General features: G+C 46.5%; 1 protein-coding gene and 1 long non-coding RNA gene across 3 annotated transcripts in view; both read right to left on the reverse strand.

Moving 5' to 3' along the window:
* Nucleotides 1-1,725: 1,725 nt before the first annotated feature.
* LOC148222871 (uncharacterized) lies at nucleotides 1,726-3,323 on the reverse strand. The gene is made up of 3 exons (XR_015805272.1): nucleotides 3,124-3,323; nucleotides 2,511-2,735; nucleotides 1,726-2,106 (listed from the first exon to the last, which is right to left on the reverse strand). It is a non-coding gene; the product is annotated as an uncharacterized LOC148222871 (long non-coding RNA).
* Nucleotides 3,324-5,042: 1,719 nt separating this feature from the next.
* TEDC1 (tubulin epsilon and delta complex 1) overlaps nucleotides 5,043-20,228 on the reverse strand; it is a 68,257-nt gene continuing 53,071 nt past the window's right edge. For both annotated transcript variants that reach the window (XM_088170227.1, XM_088170226.1), the window contains one exon: nucleotides 5,043-6,281. In XM_088170227.1, the coding sequence (XP_088026353.1) occupies nucleotides 5,937-6,281 (345 nt within the window). In that variant the 3' untranslated portion in view covers nucleotides 5,043-5,936. The remainder of the gene's footprint in view (nucleotides 6,282-20,228) is intronic.

Below are 20,228 nucleotides of genomic sequence, written 5' to 3' on the forward strand. Positions count from 1 at the left end.
CAGGCTGATTTAATGGGGTCAGATGGGAGAAGAAGAGCATTAGCAGGGCCTGAGAGCCTGCTCTGACTCCACCCCAGTAAATCCCTTGTTTGCTGTCTCTGATTGATGCAGGCAGCCACGCTGGAGCGTTTCTTAGCTGTGCTTGATGCTAAATGAAAGCAAGAGCCACAGAGAGAGCTCAGCTCCTTCCCAGCCCCGGCTGGTTTTGGGGCTGAGCCTGTCCCCTCCTCCTGCTGACCCTCCCAGTGCCCAGGGAGCCACAGGGCTGGTGATGCATCCCCTTTGTGCAGGTTCAGTGTCTAGCTGTAGGTAGGGGTATTTCTGGGTGAGTAAAGGGCTCTGCAGCCCTTCGGAAGGAAGCAAACCAGCAGGACAGGATGCAGACCCTAAGATCCACGCTGGGATATTAGCTGCCAGTGAAGGTGACAGCTCCTTGGCTGAGTGGGACACGGTCACCTCATGGCTGGGGGATAATGGTGGGGCCGGCAGAGCCGTTTGGAAGCACAAATCCCATTGGAGACAGGAGCTCAGACATGCCCAGCCTGGGCCAGGAGCTCTCATGGGAGGCTGTATGCTCACAGGAGGGTGCACACCTTTGTTCTTCCTGCCTCCCATGCCAGAGCAGCGGGGGAACAGAATTCTTTAGGGCTAGGAACAGGGATCTGGCCATGGCCTGGGGGCTGGGATGGAGGGGCTGAAAGGACAAGGATGCTCCCAGCCCAGCGAGCAGGGTTTGGGCTGGGAGCTGAGGAGCAGCAGCACTGTCAGACTGCTCCATACGAGCTGCTGGCTCCAGGAGGCGAAGTGAGAGGGTAAAAGAGCCCAGGCTCTCACTGGAAGAGGCTGAGGGTCAGAGGAGAGGGAGCTGAACCATCAGGGATGTGTGAAATCCCACGGAGATGCACCACACATGCACACACTCACACCAACTGCTAGCAGGAGCTGGTGCAGGAATCCCACAGGGAGCCCAGAACACTCCAGGCTGGAAATCACTGTTCTCAGCAGCAGCTCTTATTTCTGGAGATGGGTTGCAGCCCTTATTTAGCAGCAGGCAGGGCACCACGCTCGCCCCTCTCCAGGGGAACTCCTGTTCTGACTGCAAGACAAGTGATGCTCAGATATTTGGGGAGGAACACTTCCAGCTACACAGTGTGAGCCACAGTTATCAGCCAATTAAGTATTTATGGCCAATTCCATTTTCCTAGCCAGGTGCTTGGAAAGCAAGCACCAGTTACAGCAGAGCCACGGGTTAACCTGTGCTCTCCTACTAACACCCACCTGACCCTGCACACACACAGGTCCTCTAAAAACTTCTCTGAAAGCTCTGCTGGGAAGCAATCCATCACAGAGTGTGGTTTAAAGACTGAAGCAGGATCTCAGCCTGCCTGCAGGGAAGCATCAGCAGAGCATGAAGCCAAAAGCCAGGAGGGTTGGCTGTGGTGGGGGCTTCACGTGGCCAGGCTGTGCTGTCACCTGTCACCAGGTGAACATCTGGGAGAGCTCTTCCCTGCCTCACTCTGCCAGGGTGTCTTGGTTTGAAAGGCTGGTGTCTGCTAAGGAAGGCAGGAGCCTTCCTTGAAATGGAAAAATGTAAACCCCTCCCTACAAATTATTATAATTTTGAAATTAAGGAGCTCTCCCACCCCTTAGATAAGGGGAATATGGGAAGATATGGGAATAGGAATAACAGTTCTTTACTAGGAAAATTAAAATAGAAATGCAGTAATTAAAAAAAAAAAAACAAACAGTGCCAGAGTCAGAATCCAAGCTGACCCCCGTCAGTCAGTCAGGGGTTGGTGCAGTCCCATTCAATGGTGGCTGCATCCTCCTGCAGTGACAGATGTGGTTCAGTTGGAGCAGTGCTCCTGGAGAAGGTGCAGTTTTCCTCCAAAGCTCCAGTGATGATGTGGAAGGCTCTGGTTTTCCTCTGGAATGCAGTGGGAAAAGGCTGCTCTGATGTTCCAAATCTCAGTTTTTATCTGGGTAGGAAAGGCTTGGCTCCTCCCCCTGGGTGGAGCATCTCCCAATGGGATGATGGAATTTTATCAGCCATGCCCTGGGACTCCATGGCCATTAACAGGAGAGATCTCCTGGAGGGAGGATGGGCTGTGGGAAAGATAAAGAACACTGCCCCAGCTGGATTAACAGATGGGATAGAACACACACTGCTGGGCACATCCTGCTTTGCAAGCCAAGGCACTGGGGTATCTGACAAGCACCTGCAGCATCTCTGCCAGGTGCTGATTTAGCCCTGCTCTCCTGCTTTCCCAGCACAGGCTCCTCTCTTTCCCAGCATCACTTAGCTCCCAGCTGCATCCAAACCCAAATCACACCCCTCAGCATGCACCAACAAGGAGAACTGCTTCAAACAAAGCAGCAAGCACACCAAACCCTGCTGCCCAGCCCAGCTGTTTGGACAGCATCACCACCAGCCCCCCCCTCACCACCAGAATTCAACAACCACGTGCACACAGTGTGACACTCACACTGCTCCCCCAGCCCTTACCCACCTGCTCTGCTCAGCTCCATCAACACTTTGAGGGCAGATTCCTGCTCTCACAAGGAAATGTACATCCAGCATGGTGGTGTGGCAAAGGGCAAACCCCGTGACAGCTTCTGCCTGTGTTTTCAGCCTGTAGTTGGTTGTTTACAACACTCTCCAATTGCTGTGAAGTGTCAGGAAAATTAATCCACAAACACCAGAGGTTTATGTCCAGAAAGGAGACAGAGGAGTCCTGTAACGTTATTGGAATAAAGGGAGAGGCCATGGGGCATTCCCCTGGGGTTTCTCCGTTTTTTGGAGGATGCAGCCTCCCTTTTATCCCAATTTCCCAGTGCCATTTCCCTCTCTCTTTCCCCATGGGCTGAGGTACTTGAGAGGCACCGACTTCCCAGAACCCCTGATACCTGAGCTTCCCCTCTAATGTACAACCCTCCCTTTTAATTTTTAGTTCTTATGGAATTCATGGTTTTCCCCCATTGCTTCTTTCATCTTTCACTACCCAATTCCATTTACCAGCAAACCTACAGTTTATTTGTAAAGGCAAATATCTTTTTTCCATTCATCAATCAGTGGAATCCTTCCCAGTGTTTATTTTATCTTTCAGTGCTGCTTTTACCTACCAGCAGACCCACAGCTTGTTTGTAAAGACAAATCCAACCTTCCTCTCAGAAGTAATGCTTAACATTTCAGGAGCATGCAGGAGCCCGTGGATGGCAGGTACTGCTTGTGTCACCCTCCTCCTGTCACAGCATCTGCCAGGGTCTAACCAGGCTCGTGGATGCTGGCTGTCACACTGTCCCAGGGCAGCCATTCCCCCTTCTGCAGCATCCTCAGAGTGACACAGGGCCAGGCCCCAGCGAGGAAATGAAAACACCACAAATGCCATGGAAACGCTGTGAGGTGACAAACATCTCTTTGTTCCTAGGTTTTGCCACAGCCAGTGTCACTGTGGTCACTCAGCTCACTCTCCCGCCCTCACTGCAGCTGGTGTTAATCCAGGGATATTTTCTTAGGCTTTTAAGGGGTGTTTATCATTCATCACCTCCCAGCAGTAGTGGACAGCTGATGGCTCACCCAGCTCATGAGGACTGCAGAGCTCTATTCCAGATATGCCCCCAAAATTGTGACCAGTCACCACGACATGAGCAGAGCTCAGCCCCCGTGTTTCCAGCTCCTGGGGAGCTGCTATGATTTTTAAAAGCAAAAATAATCCTCCAAAACTCGGTGTGGGAGAGCACCAAGCCCTTATAGCATCTCCCGCTTCGTGCACTCTGTGCTCAGAACAGAGTCGAAGGAAAGAGGAGGCTGCAATATTTTATTTAAAACCACTGCCAGCTCAGAACAGACTGCTGACCTTCAGCACAGTAGCTGTTCTGGTTTAAGCTAATTGGTACCTGGAACAAAAGGCAGCGCAAAATCGGTGCCAGCAGATAAAGGCGGCGCTCGCCCGTGCTCTCAGCACGGGGTGTGCAGGTGTGACCCAGTGCCAGCACAGCAGCCCAGGTGCAAAGCTGAGCCCCCCAGCTGCCTCCTCGTGATGGACACTCCAGGAAAAGCAGCTCCAGCCCCAGCTCCAGCCCTCGGGCTCTCCTGACAGCTCCACGTGGCCACTCCAGCACAGCGGCTTGTGCCACGCCGATTCCTGCCAGCCACCGTGGGCACTCCTGTACATCACACACACATTGCACGGGCACACCGAGCACTGCTGCTCTTGGCATTCCACCTGCGGGAAAAAAAAACACTTCTTCAGGGGCAAGGTGCTGCCAGCTGCAGGGGGCTGCACACTGAAGGTGACAGTGTGTGTGGTGACAAAGGGCTGATCCCAGCACATCAGTCACCCCAAAGTGACTCCTGCCAGCAGGATATTAAATCCTGGCATCCAGCACGGAGCCAGCCCTGAGAAGCCCCAGCAGGGCAGAGCTAGACCTGCACTTGAATCTGAGACTCCATTCTCAGAATATTTGCCTGCTCTTCTCTGCCCAATATCCCAGGAGAAGAAAAGATCTTTTGAGGGCAACATTTTAAACCTAAATGTGATGCAGTATGAAAATTTCCTGTATAACAGCTAAAGGAGGATATAAAATGCTCAAAGAAAGAGAGACTGGTGCTGCCACTCTTGTTAGTTCTGGGATATACTGCTCTGCTCCCATTCATGAATAATTTTCTGTGAAAGCTGTGTCTGAATGAGTCCTCTCGTGCATTAAATGCCAGCAGTCCTGGAGCCAGCACCTGTACCAGCCTGGCACAGGTACCCTGCACCTACAGAGATGGTTTGAAAAGCAGAGGGGTGTGGATTGGCTTTTGAAAGCCGTGGAGATTCTTCCCGGGGCCACCTGCCCCAGCCAGGGATCCTGCCAGCCCCACAGGGTTTTTCTGCTGCAGGACTGGGTGTCACTCCCAGTGCCAGCTGCCAGCAGGAGCTCTGGCTGTGACTGACAGCCTTGCACACACACACAAACACCCTGCTCCCAGGGGCTGCTTCCCCAGACAAGAGAAATCCCACTGCTCACAGCAACTCACAGATGAAAGGCAGACCAGCTTATTTAAATATTATTTATTTCAAAGCGTACAACTAGAATATAAAAATATTTCTTGGTGAAAGCAAACCAGAAAAGGAAATTAAGGCCAAAGGAAAAGCATTTCACTGTTCCAAGGGAAGAAGCCTTCAGAGACAGAGCTTGGAGACTCCTCAGGCTTGGAAGTTAAGGCTGAATTTCTGTATCAAACAAACTTCCTACAGCAGATCCATAAGGTATCCATCTCATTGTGGCTCATAACCTGATGGAATGGGTTTCTAGTTTGTTCTCTTTGAGAACCCAATTACTCCAAGTGCATCACACCAGTAAATGAAATCAGTGCAGTGCTTTATTTATTATAGGGCATTTGTTTTTCTTTATTGTGACTACATTATAGCTGCCACAAATACTGCAAGCAGCTGAATTAAAACAACACACTTTCTTGAACATTTCCAATCTCTCTAAGCCTCGGTATTTTTCATGTTCTCCAATACTTGGATTTTTCTGACTAATGAACTCTTCCAATTGCTGGGAAATATTGAATGCAATTAGTACTTCAATGCACGGCCTGAATGTACGCCGTGCCTCGCAGCTGAGCTCTGTAAAGGAGCCCAGTGCTTGGCACCAGAACTAGAAATCCAGAAGATAAAAGGGAGATTTATGCACACTCCCACCAAGGCCTGATGCAGAGTTTAATTGGCAAGGTTAGCAATGAAGGGGCTGCAGAGAGAGCACCGAGGTTGTGGCCCCGGTACAAGCAGTAACGAGTTACGGCTCCCACGCTAAAGAACGAGAAATTAAAAATTGGTCACAACGTGACCAAGCCACTCCATTGCTTTGCTTCTCCCTGCCCAGGTTCCTCTCTTCAAGGGGAGACACGAATCGCTCCCTCCAAGCCTCCTGCTTGGTTTCTGTCTTCAAGGGGAGACACAAATCACTCCCTGCCAGCCCTGAGCAATTCCCTGCAGGCGCTGCCGGCACTGCTCCCGCAGCTGCTGCAGCTCTCTCTGCAGGCTGGCCTGCCTCCCCTGCAGCTCCCTGATCAGCCCTGCAGCACTCAGAGCTGGCACAGCCTCCCTGGGCACACTCCCAGCAGTGCCAGGGGCTTTGCTCCTCAGCACCAGCCTGCATGAACCGTGCCTTTGGTTCTTCCTTGGAGCACCAAGGCGTTGGAGAGCTCTCAGCTTTAGTTCAACGCTTTCCTGGATCTTTCTGGCACTGGTAGAGAACTTCTCCTTCTGTAGTTCTTCTCCTGCTGCCACCTGTAGAGGGAAGAAAAAGAACAGGAAGGGAAGAGTGCATCTCTGTGAAAGAAATCCTCCCACAACACCACCAAAAAAAAAAAGTCACGTTTGGACTAGGACATCCCAAAAAGAAGAGCCAGCTGTGAGTGTGAACTAAAGAGTGTGGCAGTGCAAACTGAATGAAGATAAGCTGTGCTTTCAGCCAGGCAGCACCTCAGTCCCCAGAGAGCTGCCTGGAGTCATTGGTTTGCACATTCCCGGTCCAGCATTCCCTCCAGGATGATTTACACACAAGGCTGTGCACACTGGGGACGGGTGGGTTGGCTTCAGAGCAAAACACAGGCAGCAAAAAGGGAGACCCAGCAGAGTGACCTTCTCTTCAAGCCACCAGGGTGTCATAACAGATTAATTGCCTCGTGAATAAGAGCATTATTTCTGTTTGCAAATGCTTTCTGCACTTGGCAGTGCTGAAAAGTAGGGGTGACAACTGCAAGAGAGAGATTCCTTCATTCTCAGTGCTCATTATGGGGTAACAATTAGGAAAAGGAAAATAATGGAGCAGAGTCAAACAGAGGCCAAGACCAAAATGAGTACCAGGCATCACACTTTCACTGAAGACAGGCCCCAATAAAATAAAAGCTTTTCTTCTAACAGCATCACAGTCTGGATTATAAAAGCAATTGTATATACTGGGATTTTTCCAAAGCATTTGATTTAATGTTCTCTAACAATTTGATTTGAAGAACTTGCAAGATGGTAACTGCCTTGCCAATTTTACTAGTGGATTAAATATGAATTCAGTGACTCATCTCAAAATGCACTTGTCAGTGGGGAAACATCTGTAAAAGAGGCACCCTGCTAAGGCCTTCAGGGAAATGGTTCTTGGCCCAGTGGGATTTTCTGTCTCTGCTACGGCAAAAAGCTGCCAAATCCACTCAGTCAAAAAGCAGCAAAGCTCCCCAAAAGCGATGCTGCCTCTGCAACCTGCACAAATCCCAGAGCTCTCCTGAGACTTGTGTGCAGTTCTGGAGTTTGTGCCTGAGAAAAACACAGGGAAACAGAGAGGAGGATTCACAGGCAGGTCATCCAGTGACCCACAGCCCAGAAAACAAACCTCAGAGTATAGAGCTTAGAGAGTGCCAAATATTCCATTCGTGGAGACAGACACACGGTTTGTTTTACTTCCTGAAAGGAAAAAAAGGTGGCAAAGATCAGGCTTTGCTGACAAAGCCATGAGAAGATCAAATGGATGAAAATTCCAGTTAAGATATTCAGCTACAGAGTAAGACATTGCTTCCTGCTGTGAGGATAATGAACCATGAAATGCTTCACTGCAGCTCCAGGGATGAATCCTTTGGCCAAAGCTCAGCTCAGGTCAAGCTCAGTGCTAATGATACCCCTCCCTTCCCTGCCTGTGGGTGAAGCTCAGCAGCTCCTTGGGGTTTCAAATCTGCAGATCTGCATTAAGATATCGGTACCTCACACTTTGACAAGCTCCCTGTAAAGTCAGGGATATTCTGGCAGCTCTCTGAAGCACCAGACATCAGGCAGAGCTCAAAGCAGCCCCAGCTGCAAGGACAAGAGTTCTGAGGTAGCAAAGCACCTGCAGCATCTCCCACTGCCAAGCTACAGCTGCTGTCTGGGAGGAAGAAGGGGTTTTTATCCCCCAGATCGGGGGGGAAGGTTTTATTTCGGCAGGCTATGACAGGCAGGGGATCAGTGGCAGTGAAGCACTGCAGGTGTGATGGCTGCAGTCACATGAAATTCCTCCTCTGACACCAACTTCACCAGGGCTCTGCTCACCCATCCCACATCTTCCTGCAGAATATCTTCATGAGTCTTGCAGCCAAGTAATTAATCCTCTCCATACTCTTCTGATGAGTTCTTCTCACCCCTCAGCCTCCGCTTAAAGGAGATTAAAAAAATCAATCAAATCAGAAAAGGAGTAAATTTCTCTGAATTTTTTCTAACACATTAAAGGTTTTATCGATGCAGAACCATCTGTTAAAGGAGACCTCAGCTGATTAAGGCATTTGAAGAGAGAATTGAAGCTGAGAGAAGTCTATCTTTGTCCTTGTCCAAGAACCAGGGGTCCCTCTTTATCATAATCCCCAAGGAATCCCAGGGACATCTCCTGCTGTTGGCTGTAAGAAGAACTGAGGTGTGATTCTCTAACACCACTTCAGAAGGAGCAAAACTGAAAAAATAAATCCAATGTTATCTGGTCTCCCCACAGCCAATGAATAAATGGAAAAATGATGTTTGCACAAAGTGGATTTAACACTGGAATCCAGGATGGGAAAAATTTCCCATCAGTTACAAACAACAACATCACTCAGCAAACAGAGCCCACAAGATGTTATTTATTTTTCACATTAAACTCCAGCAGAAGCACAGTAAGGCTGTATAAAAGCATTCTTAATGAAACATAGGTTTTCATACCCTGCACTAGTCAAAACTGGAGAATTTTATTATCCATTAAGCAAGGCACATGATGGAGGAGCAGCATGCTCCTCTCAGCACTGAGTGCATCCAGTTCTAACCCACAGCAACAGCAGGGGCAGGATTTGGGAAGCAGGAACAGCTGCAAGGACAAGGACAGCAGCCCTAGAGCCAGGAAAACAGAAGTGGCACAGAACCTACCCCCAAGCATCAGAAGGATACTGCACATGCCATCCTCTATAAAGAGGACCAGTATTTCCTGGGGTAACACTAGAAAAACTTAGGAAGGGAAACTTTAAAAAATTATTAATATTAAATAAGATAACAAGTTCAGCAAAGCACTGTTTATTTCCTATCAGCACAATCTGGATTTGGAAAGCTAACTCCAGTTCTGTTCTTCTTGGAAGGCTCTGCAAACATATGTATGGCCACAAATACTCCTTTTGCTGTTTATAGATCTCAACTGCTACAAATCTCCAAGGGTTACCTTCAAGCAATATCCTTTGCTCCTCACATCCTGAATGCTTGTGAAAATACTCAATAATCTCCTCCTGTATGGCTAATTGATGCTCTTTAACAGCTTGCTGTCTCCCATTAGTCAGCACACAACGATTATTCTACTCTGCAAAACAATCTCAATAGACCACTTTGTATTAAACAAACATATTGTAAAAGATTAGGAGCCTCAGCATTTTGTGCCTGCCCGTTTCTATCCCACAGCTCAGCCTTTCAGCCTCAATCTACCAGCTGGAATTTGAATTCCCAATTAGGTGCACAGAGCTGTCTGAAAGCTGCTGCACATCCTCTCCAAATAAATACAACAACATGATCATCATCTTTTCCACTTGCACAGAACCATCCTCATCCCCAAGGGACCTGGAGCACTTTGAGAAATTCCACTCCAAGCACAGAGGGGATGAGCTGATGAAGAATCAGAATCTCCAAGCTGACACACATCCTGCTCTGCCCTGGGTCAGCTTCTCCCTTCCCAGCTCCTCATCCCACGGCTGCTCTTTGGGACAGGACAGTGCCCAGGCTGCTCTGAGTGTGCCCAGATGTTTTCCTTTGGGTAACTTCAGCCTTCAGAAGGCATTAGGAGCTAAGGGGAAAACTGTAATGACTCCCACGTTCTAAGAAGAAGTCAGTGGAGTTGCAGGGAGCAGAACTGCATCTGGATCAGGCTGAAAAGGGACCAAAGGGCACAGATCCTGCTGGCAAATCCACAGGCAGGCATGTGCAAAGGAATAAGCACTAAAATAAAAGAGATCTCTTCAGCATTGGCTGCAGGGTGGGCAGAGATGGGTGCCTCTAGTCCCTGGCATGGTGGGACCAAGGCAGGCAGGACAGCCATCAGGTATGGAAAGGATTTACCATCTCCCTGCCTTCACAAAACCATCCAGGCTGGCATCTGATTGAAGGAAAATGGCCAAGCCAAAGCAGAAAAGGACGGGCCCAGTACAGAGCTGGGAAGGGGAACATCCAAAGGGGAGGCACATCCAAACACCAGGCTGAGCAGGCAGCTTGGTTAATCCAGCCTGGTGGATTAACTCTTGCACCAGTGCACACAAGAGGCTTTGAGCCTGCAAACAACATGATTAACTCCCCCAGCACCTCCTGAGCCCAGCCTTCTCTGAAGTGTCTTCCAACCAAAGGTAGCTGTCCAAATGAAAAGAACAGCCAGTACTAGCCCAGCTATTTTCAGTCCTGGGAACCCTCTGGCTTGGAATAAATCTGGTAACAGTGACTTCAGTGGGCAAATCGTGGTAACATTGCATATTTCCAGTATATATAAACTGCCTTCCAGTTTCTCTGCACGTTCCACAGCTTTGAGGCCAGAATGGTGTTACCCAAATTCACCTCCCTGACCCTGTGACAATTTTCCACAGTCTTTCTGTTGCCCATCTAGTGAAGCTCAGCTTCCAGCAATCTTTAGATGCCCCACACACTCAGCTCACTTGGTCCCTCCTCGAAAGGAGACTTTCCTCAGCTCCCTCACACTTCCCTGCACCTTTCTGGCAGTGAGCTTCCCAGAGCCCTGTGTTTCATTCCATAGGGATCATGCCAGACACGCTGATCTCTCTCCCCTTTTTCATAACTCACTAATAAAAAGTGCAGTAAAAATGACAAACTAATTCTTTTTCTGCTGAAAAGCAAGCTGAACATGAATTTATTCTGAGAGACTGCAAGCAGCACACAAGACATCCCAAAGAGATGCTAAGAGATCCAGATAACCCCATCATGTTCCTTAAATCATTCCCAGTAATGGCCTAGCTGAAGTGACAATCTCCCAAACGCTGGAAGTCAACATTTCAGCTTGTTAAAACTTCACATGGCAGCCTTGGAGGAAGCCACTAGCTAGAGATGAAGGTTTAAAAAAGGAAAAGGAAAGGTCCAGGAAAGGTTCAAACACCCACTTCCAGGAAGAGGAGGGGGAATCACAGGAGCATTTCCATTTTATGATTGTATTCCTGCCAGCTTCAAAGAGGGAATAGCAAACAAATGGTTGGAATTTCTTTGGGAGTGGATGATAAAGACCAGAATCGTGTCATTACTTTTAAATCACAATCTCCTCATATTATTCCAGGAGTTTTGCAGGAACAGCTAGAACAGCATTGTTCAGAAAAACACACTGCACAAGCCAAGAAATGGCACATTTTCTGTCTCCAGTCCTATCTGTCCACTCCTCCTCTCATATTTCCCTTAGGAACGGGGAGAGGATCCCATAAGCACAGAGGATGAAATACAAATTACCCTTGCCAAGCTGCACAGATACTACAAACTGTGATGACTGCCTCTGCCAGAAAACACAATGAGCCTGGGAGCTTCCTTTGTGCTCCCAGACACAAGGAACAAACAGAAAAAAAAAAATCTCAGATCTTGTCTTTTGGGGCTGGGGAGTGAAAGGAAATTAGGAAATATAAACAGACACAATATCCAAGGCACCAAGCCATGCTCCTTTGCCATCAGGGCATAATAACCCAACATATTTCATAAACTCTGGGAACACCAAACAGCATCTGACTTGCAGAATGTTGTACTCCTAAAGGACGCTCATTTCCGAGTTTTATTTTAAACCCATCGTGTCTGAGAAGGCCTGGGGAGTGGAAAAGGATGAAGTGAAATATTACATGCCTGGCAATGGAAGGTTAATGAAGGCCACTCAGTGCACTCACCACCCTGGCTCCCAACAGCTCCCCCGGCACATCACAACATCCCCAGGGCTCTGGGGAGCTGCCCAGAGCTCTCAGCCTCCATGAAAACTGAGCAGACTCCAGTCAAACAGACAAGCATCAATTCTGGATAAAGATCTGCAAGTGAAAAATGGAAGTGGGATATCGCTGGGATGGATGCTGTGCAGAAATCCTGACAGCTGGCCACTGGAAAGCAGGAAATTCATGGCAAATTAACACTGCTTTAGGAGCCCTCTGTTCCCAAATCAGTCCAGGGGCTGAACCTCACAAGCACTTGTCTTTAATCAGTACAAAACACTTTATAAAGGATCATTATTTACACCTTGTGCTGCCTCACAGTTTAGTGATTTTCCTACTGCCACCCCCCAAGAAATGCCTTGCAGAGCTGCAATCCCAGCTGACAGTCTACCTGGGATACAGAAAACAGAAAAAGGGATAAACAAGGAATTGCAGACCACTTTTCAGAAAGTCCTCCTTGTCAGCACTGAAAAAACAGCACCAAGTACAAAAGAAATGAGCAAAAGGAAGTAATAAGCAGAAGTATTAATAACAGGGCAAGGGGAAGAGCAGAGTCCACTCTAAGTACAGCAGAAATACCTGTAACTATGAAAAGAAAGCAGGATACAACCAAAAGAGCCAGAGGGATCCCAGGATTCCCACCCAGAAGCCCTTTGTGTTCCTGCACAAGGATCTCCTCACTCATTCTGGACCTTGCTGCCCACAGAGCAGCCAGGAAAAGCAGCACCCCAAGAGGTGCAAACCAAGCACAGTTTGTCTCAAATATCATCAGAGACAGCAGGAACTGAACATGCCAGCACTGCTTCTCCTGGTACAGAACAAAAATCAGCCACCCAAGAGGCCAAAGACCTCTTTGTGTGACCCCAAAGACATAAAACCAAAGCTTTTTTCACACATAAAAATAGGGTGAGGGCTTTGGCCTCCTTTAACAATGAACAATAATTTGGCTGGGGCAGCAGTTTCTTTTAACAAAAATGTTTGCTTTCTTTTGGTTTTGGGTTTTTTTTGGTTTTTTTTTGAACAATGATGGCTGAGGGTATGACAAATGCTTTCCTTCCTTAGCTGTAGACAGTGACCCCATTCAGCCCCAGAGGAGCAGAGAAAGGCACTGTTCCAAGGGGTGCTGTGAATGCATAATTGACAGAAAATCAAATCCTGCAGCTCCTACTGCTGGGAAAAATTACAGAGCAGGGGGGACAGGACCCTGCAGAGCCCATGAAGTTCAAACATTTGCTGAGAAGGAAAATCAGGCCCCCAACGTTCAGAAAATAATCTAAAGGCATTTGCTGCTTAAATACAAAAGCCCACGAGTTAAAGCAAAAGCAATATCTGAAATCAGCTGTTCTGGGAACACCACAGCTCTGAGTAAGCAGGTGTTTTACTATAAAAAAAACACCTTATCCTAATTTCAAATTCATGTCTTATAGTAACTTGCCCAAATGTAATTTCAAGCCTGTAAGAAAGTTCCAGAGTTAGTCCTGCAGCTCTGTAAGCCTTGTCTCATTGAATCAAACTTCTCTGCTGTCAGCTTTCAAGGGTTTTAATTTTCTGCTGCAATTTCTACACACTCAAGACTAACCAGTTTAAAGAGCTAGAAACCATCACTTTCTATTTTAATAGCTGAAGACTTCCCACACTGTCCTGCCTAAATGAGGTTTCTTTCTTCTCGTGAGAGCATTGATTGTACACAAAGAGACTTGAAATAGCCCATTTAATGCCACTTTTCATACATTTGAGGATTAAAGTCATAATAAACTGTTGGAATAGTCTAACCCATCACAAAGCACGGGCTGCAGTCTCTCACCTGGTAATTTTTGCAATGTTCTGCTACATTTTGGCAAACTAGAAACATATAGTTTTGGATTTCTAAACACAGACTCCAGCAGATCAAAATATTACCCTATCACTGAACTAGCCCAGCAGTGAAATGCAATTTTGGTTTAAAACACACCCCTTTTCAGCAAGTTCCACCTCAGCCCCTGGGTGTGCTCACACCACCCTTCATCTAAAGTCTAATACCCTCAAAATTCCACCTCTGCCTAGCTATGGTCCAGCTATGAACCTTGCCTTGGTTAAATCACACTTTTCTCACTTCCCAAAAAGCCAGGCCAAATTAATTCCTTTACTACCCTTCCCTTAATCCTTTCCAACCTTTTTTTTTTTCCAAGCATTTCCCACCTGTGATGGTGGTGTAAGTGGTGCCAACACATTTCATTACACTCTGAATTGTGACCTGTGTTTTATCTCCCCTCCAGTGACCAGTGGCAGACAGCAACACTTAGTTTCCAATAACCTAACAACTTCTCCATGACCCATTACCCTCTATTTCCAAAGGCCATAAAATGGAAAGGTTTTATCAAAACCTTTATCAGAACCAAGCTGACCTGAGGCACGGGAGCTGGTGCTTCTTACCAAACCCAACCCCAGCGACAGGAAGAAACTTAAATGATGTCTTTGGGCTTAGCAATAATTACAGCAGCTAAAGCAAAATGTCACCTTAATATAAGCACTAATTTGTACTTGTTATTAGCTCAGCAGGAGGAAGAATCTCAGTCCTTTGGAACTGCTGGTGAAAAAATGAAAGGGGTGATCCCAAAGTAACATTCACAGGGGCATTATTTGTCCCATAAACTATGCAGATATTTTGGAAGGGCTGTAAAGCTGAGCTATAGCAACTGACAGAAGATGTAATTATACAAGCAGCTGCATTCCAAATTTTGCAGGGATCTGCAATTTCCTGCAATTAGGGAGGAATGTATGCATCTCCAATCTTATGCATTTTAAAGCAAGACATTCACCATCAGAACGCTGGCTCCTGGTGCACCTACTGCCATTCCAAACCAATCTGACAGGGGAGGCAGGGAGAAGCTGCTTACCTGTCTTACCTAGGAACAGGACCTGATAACTAAAAATACAGTTTTAATACCCACAACACCCCGAGCTGCATCTGAGGAGAAGAGCTGGCAGTGCTGCTACAATTAAACATCAGATACTGCAGAGCCTTCAGATCAGCATCCACACTGCTCTGATGGAGAGATGGTGAGGAAGCACAGCAATGGAAAGCTAGATGCTAATTAAAGCATTTGAATCAGATAATTTCATAACGAGGAGTGACCTGATCTTGTCTGGATGGATAACACATTTTCTTGGGGTTTGCTTAGTTTTTTTTTGGGAGCTTTTCACTTTGGTTTTCCTTTAAAATAATCCAATGGTCTTGCACTCGAAACTCGTGTCTCTAAATTCATCAACAGGAGTCAATGAAAGAACTGAAGAAAAGTCAATTCAGCTTAAGACAAAAGGATACAGGGCTAAGAAAAGAGGACAACATTAATATTTTTCAGGGTCTCCACCAAAAGAATACAAACCCCCTTCCAAATAGCAATACAGGGGCACCCAACTGATTAAAGCAGAGTCACCATCCTGGGCTGAGTCACCATCCCCAAGGGACTTAAAAGACATGTAGAGTGACATAGTTTAGTGCTGGATTTGTCAGTAACTCCATGATCTTGGCAGGTTTTTCCCAATCTAAATGATTCTGTGATTCCATGATTCAGTTCCATAGTATTTTCTGTGCTCTCTCTTTCTGATTTTTTTGGCATATGTAACTTGCTTCCCCAGTGGTTAACTTCTGAGGAGAATAACTGAAACCAAAGGAAAACCCTATTTTCTTCTCCAAATTAGAAATCTTGAGCATTTTACAGTAATTTCAAAAGTTCCATTCTACCATTCCAGCCTTTCATAATGCATTTCTTTTTAACTACAATTTTATCTCTGGACTTTCCCAATTCCTTGAATTCAATTAGAAGATCACAGAAATTAAAGCAGGAATAGGCACACACTGAAAATACACGATATGAAAACCAGAATATGTCAGTGTAAGTAATTCAGACACTTGCAAAAAGGCTGCAGAGCTACTCTGAAAAAGACCCTGACAACTACAAATTACAAAGGAAGGCAACAGACAAGTATTGCTTTGGATAATAAATTGCTCACTTACTTTTCAATTTGTTCTACCAAACTTTTATCTTGGGCAGCAGAGACAAACACTGATGATAGATCATCTCAGATCTAAGTGGCCTGCAGAGGCTTGGAGGGTCCCACTTTGCTTTTAGAACACTTTCATCACTGCACAACATCAAAGTAGGCACTTCAGAAGGAGTGCTGCTTGTGCCCTGCACTTGGCTCATCCTGCTTGGAGAGAACAGGATGTGAAACTTGAAATTCAAGCAATGGGGTCCTTACATGGACAGCCAACAAAAGCAGTGTTGGTACAAACCACTCCTAAAACACAGAGATGACACGAAGCTATTACCACTAACCACACAAATTTTCAGACAAGGGTTTTTTCTTCCCCAAGAATTACAAAGAAAAAGAAAGCCCAGAGAGTTTCTTCACCCCCAAAACTGGTTTTGTTCCCAATTAGAAAATGCTGCCTTGTCCCTTCCAGGGGTTTTGCATGACCACCCCAGCAGCCAGCCCTGCAGCTCCCATCCTAGCCCAGCTTTTGGGGAAGGCAGGACCCTGCACCCAGAGCAGCAAAGGTCAATCCAGCAACACAGCTCTGGCACCAGGAAAAGGAACCTGAACTCCCAGGGGGAGATTTTCTACAGAAAACACTTCCAGGGGTTCAGTGCAGGTATTTTCTGTGCTCTGCACAGCCCCTGTGACTGTGACAGCAGCTAAAGGCCAGAGCCAGCCTGCAAAGGGAGACAATCAAACAGCTCTCAGGGCTCAGAGAGAGCCAGGAAAATGAAGGAAAAACGGTGAATTTTGAATGGTGAGCTCAGAAGAATACTAAGGCTTTATTTAGATGCATTTCTGGCTGGAGAGAAGACATGTGACAACACTAAATTACAGATGTACTTTTATGTCAGCTCTTCCACAAGCACAGGGGACAAAGGCAGGAACAAGGTGGATACTTTCTTCTCCTGTGATCAAGTACCCTTGATTTCAGGCAGGCAACTGAGAGAACAAGGCCAAGGCTTCAAGAAAAAAAGGAAACAAAGCTGAGCTTTGAGCGCCTGGATGCAAAGAATCCTTCTAAAAGCACCTCTGTCAACTCACCAAGAACAAAAACCAAAAAACAAAAACCCAAAGCAGTGCTGCAAAGCGTTCAGGGAGCCCAGTTCCTGCTGGAAAAAGGGGGAAATCCATCCCCACAGGCTGCAAAGCCAACCTGGCACCTCATGCAAGCTCCTGATCCCAAAATCCACTCTGCAAGGTGCAGTACAGCACACTAACAGTGCTTCAGGTAAAGTTATCCAAAATACAGCCTCTGCCAGCCAGAACGAGCTGGGACCCTGCTGGATCCCAGAAATCTGGGATTTTTGAGCTTTCTGTGCTTTCTGGCACTGACCCCCAGGAGAACACTGCTTTTGACCTGAGACCATGGAGAAGGCTCCAAATTTGAGTGATGGAGTTAAAATCACTGGTGTGTAGTTGAATAGAAGTGTGTGATTTCACACAGTGAAGGGTTTTAGATTTGAGGTTTTTATAATATAGTAACAGGTATGGGACAAGACAGAGGATTTTGAGTGTTGTCTCTTTTCTATGTTCATCTCCCTTCTTCATGATTTCAGGTAGCAGCTCCTGGTTGGACAGTTAGCATTGCACTAAAGGTGATGGAAGTTGGGTCAAAAGTATAAATAATTTAAGTGTTAATTCTCTATTGAACTGTTTAGTTTTAAAAGACCTTGAAGCAGTTGGATCTCTCTCCATTCTTCTCTGTTCTCCACTTTGCTCACTCTTAGCTGGTAGCTAGAGATGCTGCTGAACTTTCTGTACTTTAGATAAGATTTAATAAACAACCGAGCCCAAACGAAAGAAAATTCATCTCCTGTGTTTTAAATCCTGACTCTGAGTGAAAACAGAAGAACCTTCAAACAAATCACTAATTAAGTGGTGCAAACATAACCTAGTTACAAAAAAATTACAACCACTCAACAAGATCCCAGGGTGCTGCCCCTGTGGAGGATGGTGCTGCTGTGCCTCACCCCTTGCAAGGCAAAATCCAGCAGCTCTGTGGTCCCTGGTACCTCAAATCCCACCCATCAGCCTCAAAACATTCCAAAAAATGGTGGTGCTGGGTCCTGTGCTTCCATATCTTGTGTATCTGAGCCCTGCAGACATTCCCAGTCTTCATCCCTGTTTTATTGTGTGCTTTAACTGTGAGAGCCTAAGTGCCACACTTATTTCTTAAAAATGCACTAAAACATTTACAGTGGCTACAAAACACATTCTCTCATTGCAATGGGGTTTTTTTTTACACTTTCTCGTTAAATAAAGCTCATCTGAAATTTATTGGAGTATAATTCTCCAGCTGCATTTATTACATGTTTCATTGCCTTGGTCAGTATCCAGCACCTTCGTAAATAATGCAAGTAAAATATTAACATTATGGTTATTTATGGCACTTGAAGTGATCCTGTCACCTGAGCAAACATTCTGCATTTTGGCAAAGGGAGGGAAAGCAGCATCTTCTTGGGAAAGAAGAAAAACTTTCACCCACGCTCCCTTCAAACCCCAGAGCTCTGCAAAGCACAGAGCAGGAGACAGCACTCGAGTTTTTAATGTTCCTCCCCTCCCTAAGGAGCTGCAATCTTTTAGCCTACATAAGCCCCATGAAAAATGTCAGGCTGGGTGATTTATTTCCAGTTATGGTTTTGGTGTGTGTTTGAAATCAGTTTGCTGATTTAGCCACTGCTACACAGAGAGCCTCTGTGTCTCACACAGCTCTTTCAGCAATCTGCACACAAAGTTGCATCTGCAAATGAAGAATAAACACTTATCTTTCAACCCTTTGCATGCTGCAAGCTTCACGTTGACTGTTCAAGCCTGGCCAGCCCACACTGAGTTCTCAGAAGAGAACCAAAAGTGTTTCAAACAATCTTCCAGAATGTTCAGTAACTTTCACATGCACAGCAGCCCTAAAGCAGGCTGACTCAGGACTTCAGATTTGAGATGCTGCTGCCAAAAGCAGACCCAGGTGCACAAGTGTGGTTCCTTTTCTCCTTCCATCACAAGAAGGAATTCATCAACAATCACCTGGATCTCCACAGGCACTCATCAGGAACGAGCAGAGCCTCAGATCTCCTGCTAGGAATATTGATGACTGCAAACAAACCAATGCAAGAAAATCCAAGAGCAAAGAGTGACAGTAAAGATCAGTATTTACTTCCTGCTGTTTACAGCAGCTTCACATTTTCTAACAGCTTAAATCTGCAATTCCACCAGCAGCAGATTTAATCCCACACTTAACTAAGCAGGAACTGCCCATAAGAGGCAGCACACTTGTCCCTCCTTGCCATCCTCCCTTTGATGGATGCTTTGGTTGATCTCTCTGGGTCCTCCCCCATCCCAGGCATCTGGGCCCAGCCAACCATGAACTTCCAAAAGCTGCTCTTGTGGTCCTGCAACTTCTTCAATTCCTTTTCGCTTGAGGAGCTCCACTGACAGCTGCTCAGGGCTCCAGATGGAGGCTTGCAAATACAAAGTGGAACACAGAAATGTGCTGGGACCAGGAAAGGGATTATGCTGACTGAGGGAATGCACCAGCACTGAACCATTCCCCAGCACTCCTGCACTTCCTCCAGCCCAGACTGCCCAGGTAATTAACTGCTGGCTACACTAACATCTTCATATTAGCAAAGAGCCCAGGGAACCAGAATGAGCAGCAGCCACAGCAAAGATGGAATGGGAACAGCCTGCTCACAAAAAACAAGATAGGGGAAAAAAAAAGGGGGGGTTTGACAAGCCTCAAGGGAGTTTTTCAGGGAGAGCTCAGCTGCAGCTTTGCACAAATCCCTGGTTTAAGGCAGAGGAAACACAGCCCAGCCCAGCAGGAGCCAGCCCCACACCATTCCCAAGCTGCAGAAAGCAACAAGACTTTGTCTTTTCCTAGAGGTGGCAACAAGACTTTATCTTTTCCTAGCCATGGCTACTAGGGAGCCACAGCTCCTCACCCCCCTCACCAATCATTATGAGGCATGAAGAAAAACTTTGGAAGTGCAGTTTTCTGAGTAGATAAAATTCAACTCAATCTTGGGAAGAGAAACAAAAAAAAAAAACCAACAACAAACCCAACCACAAACAGGAGGATGTAGGACCATGTTCCAGCATCAGCTTCTGGAGCTGCTTCCCTACTCCATATATTGAAGCCTTAAATCAAAATGAATCAAAAACCATTTAGTCTTTTATAAAAGTGAGAACCTTAGAGGAAAGATCTCTCTTTGTAGACTCTCTGAGGTCTCTGGCAGTGTGCTGTGATGAGCTGGCAACAGCAGAATGTTCTGTGAACCACAAAACTCTGGGGATG

The sequence above is a fragment of the Sturnus vulgaris genome, chromosome 9, assembly GCF_052056855.1.
Source record: "Sturnus vulgaris isolate bStuVul1 chromosome 9, bStuVul1.hap1, whole genome shotgun sequence".
Taxonomy (NCBI): Eukaryota; Metazoa; Chordata; class Aves; order Passeriformes; family Sturnidae; genus Sturnus; species Sturnus vulgaris.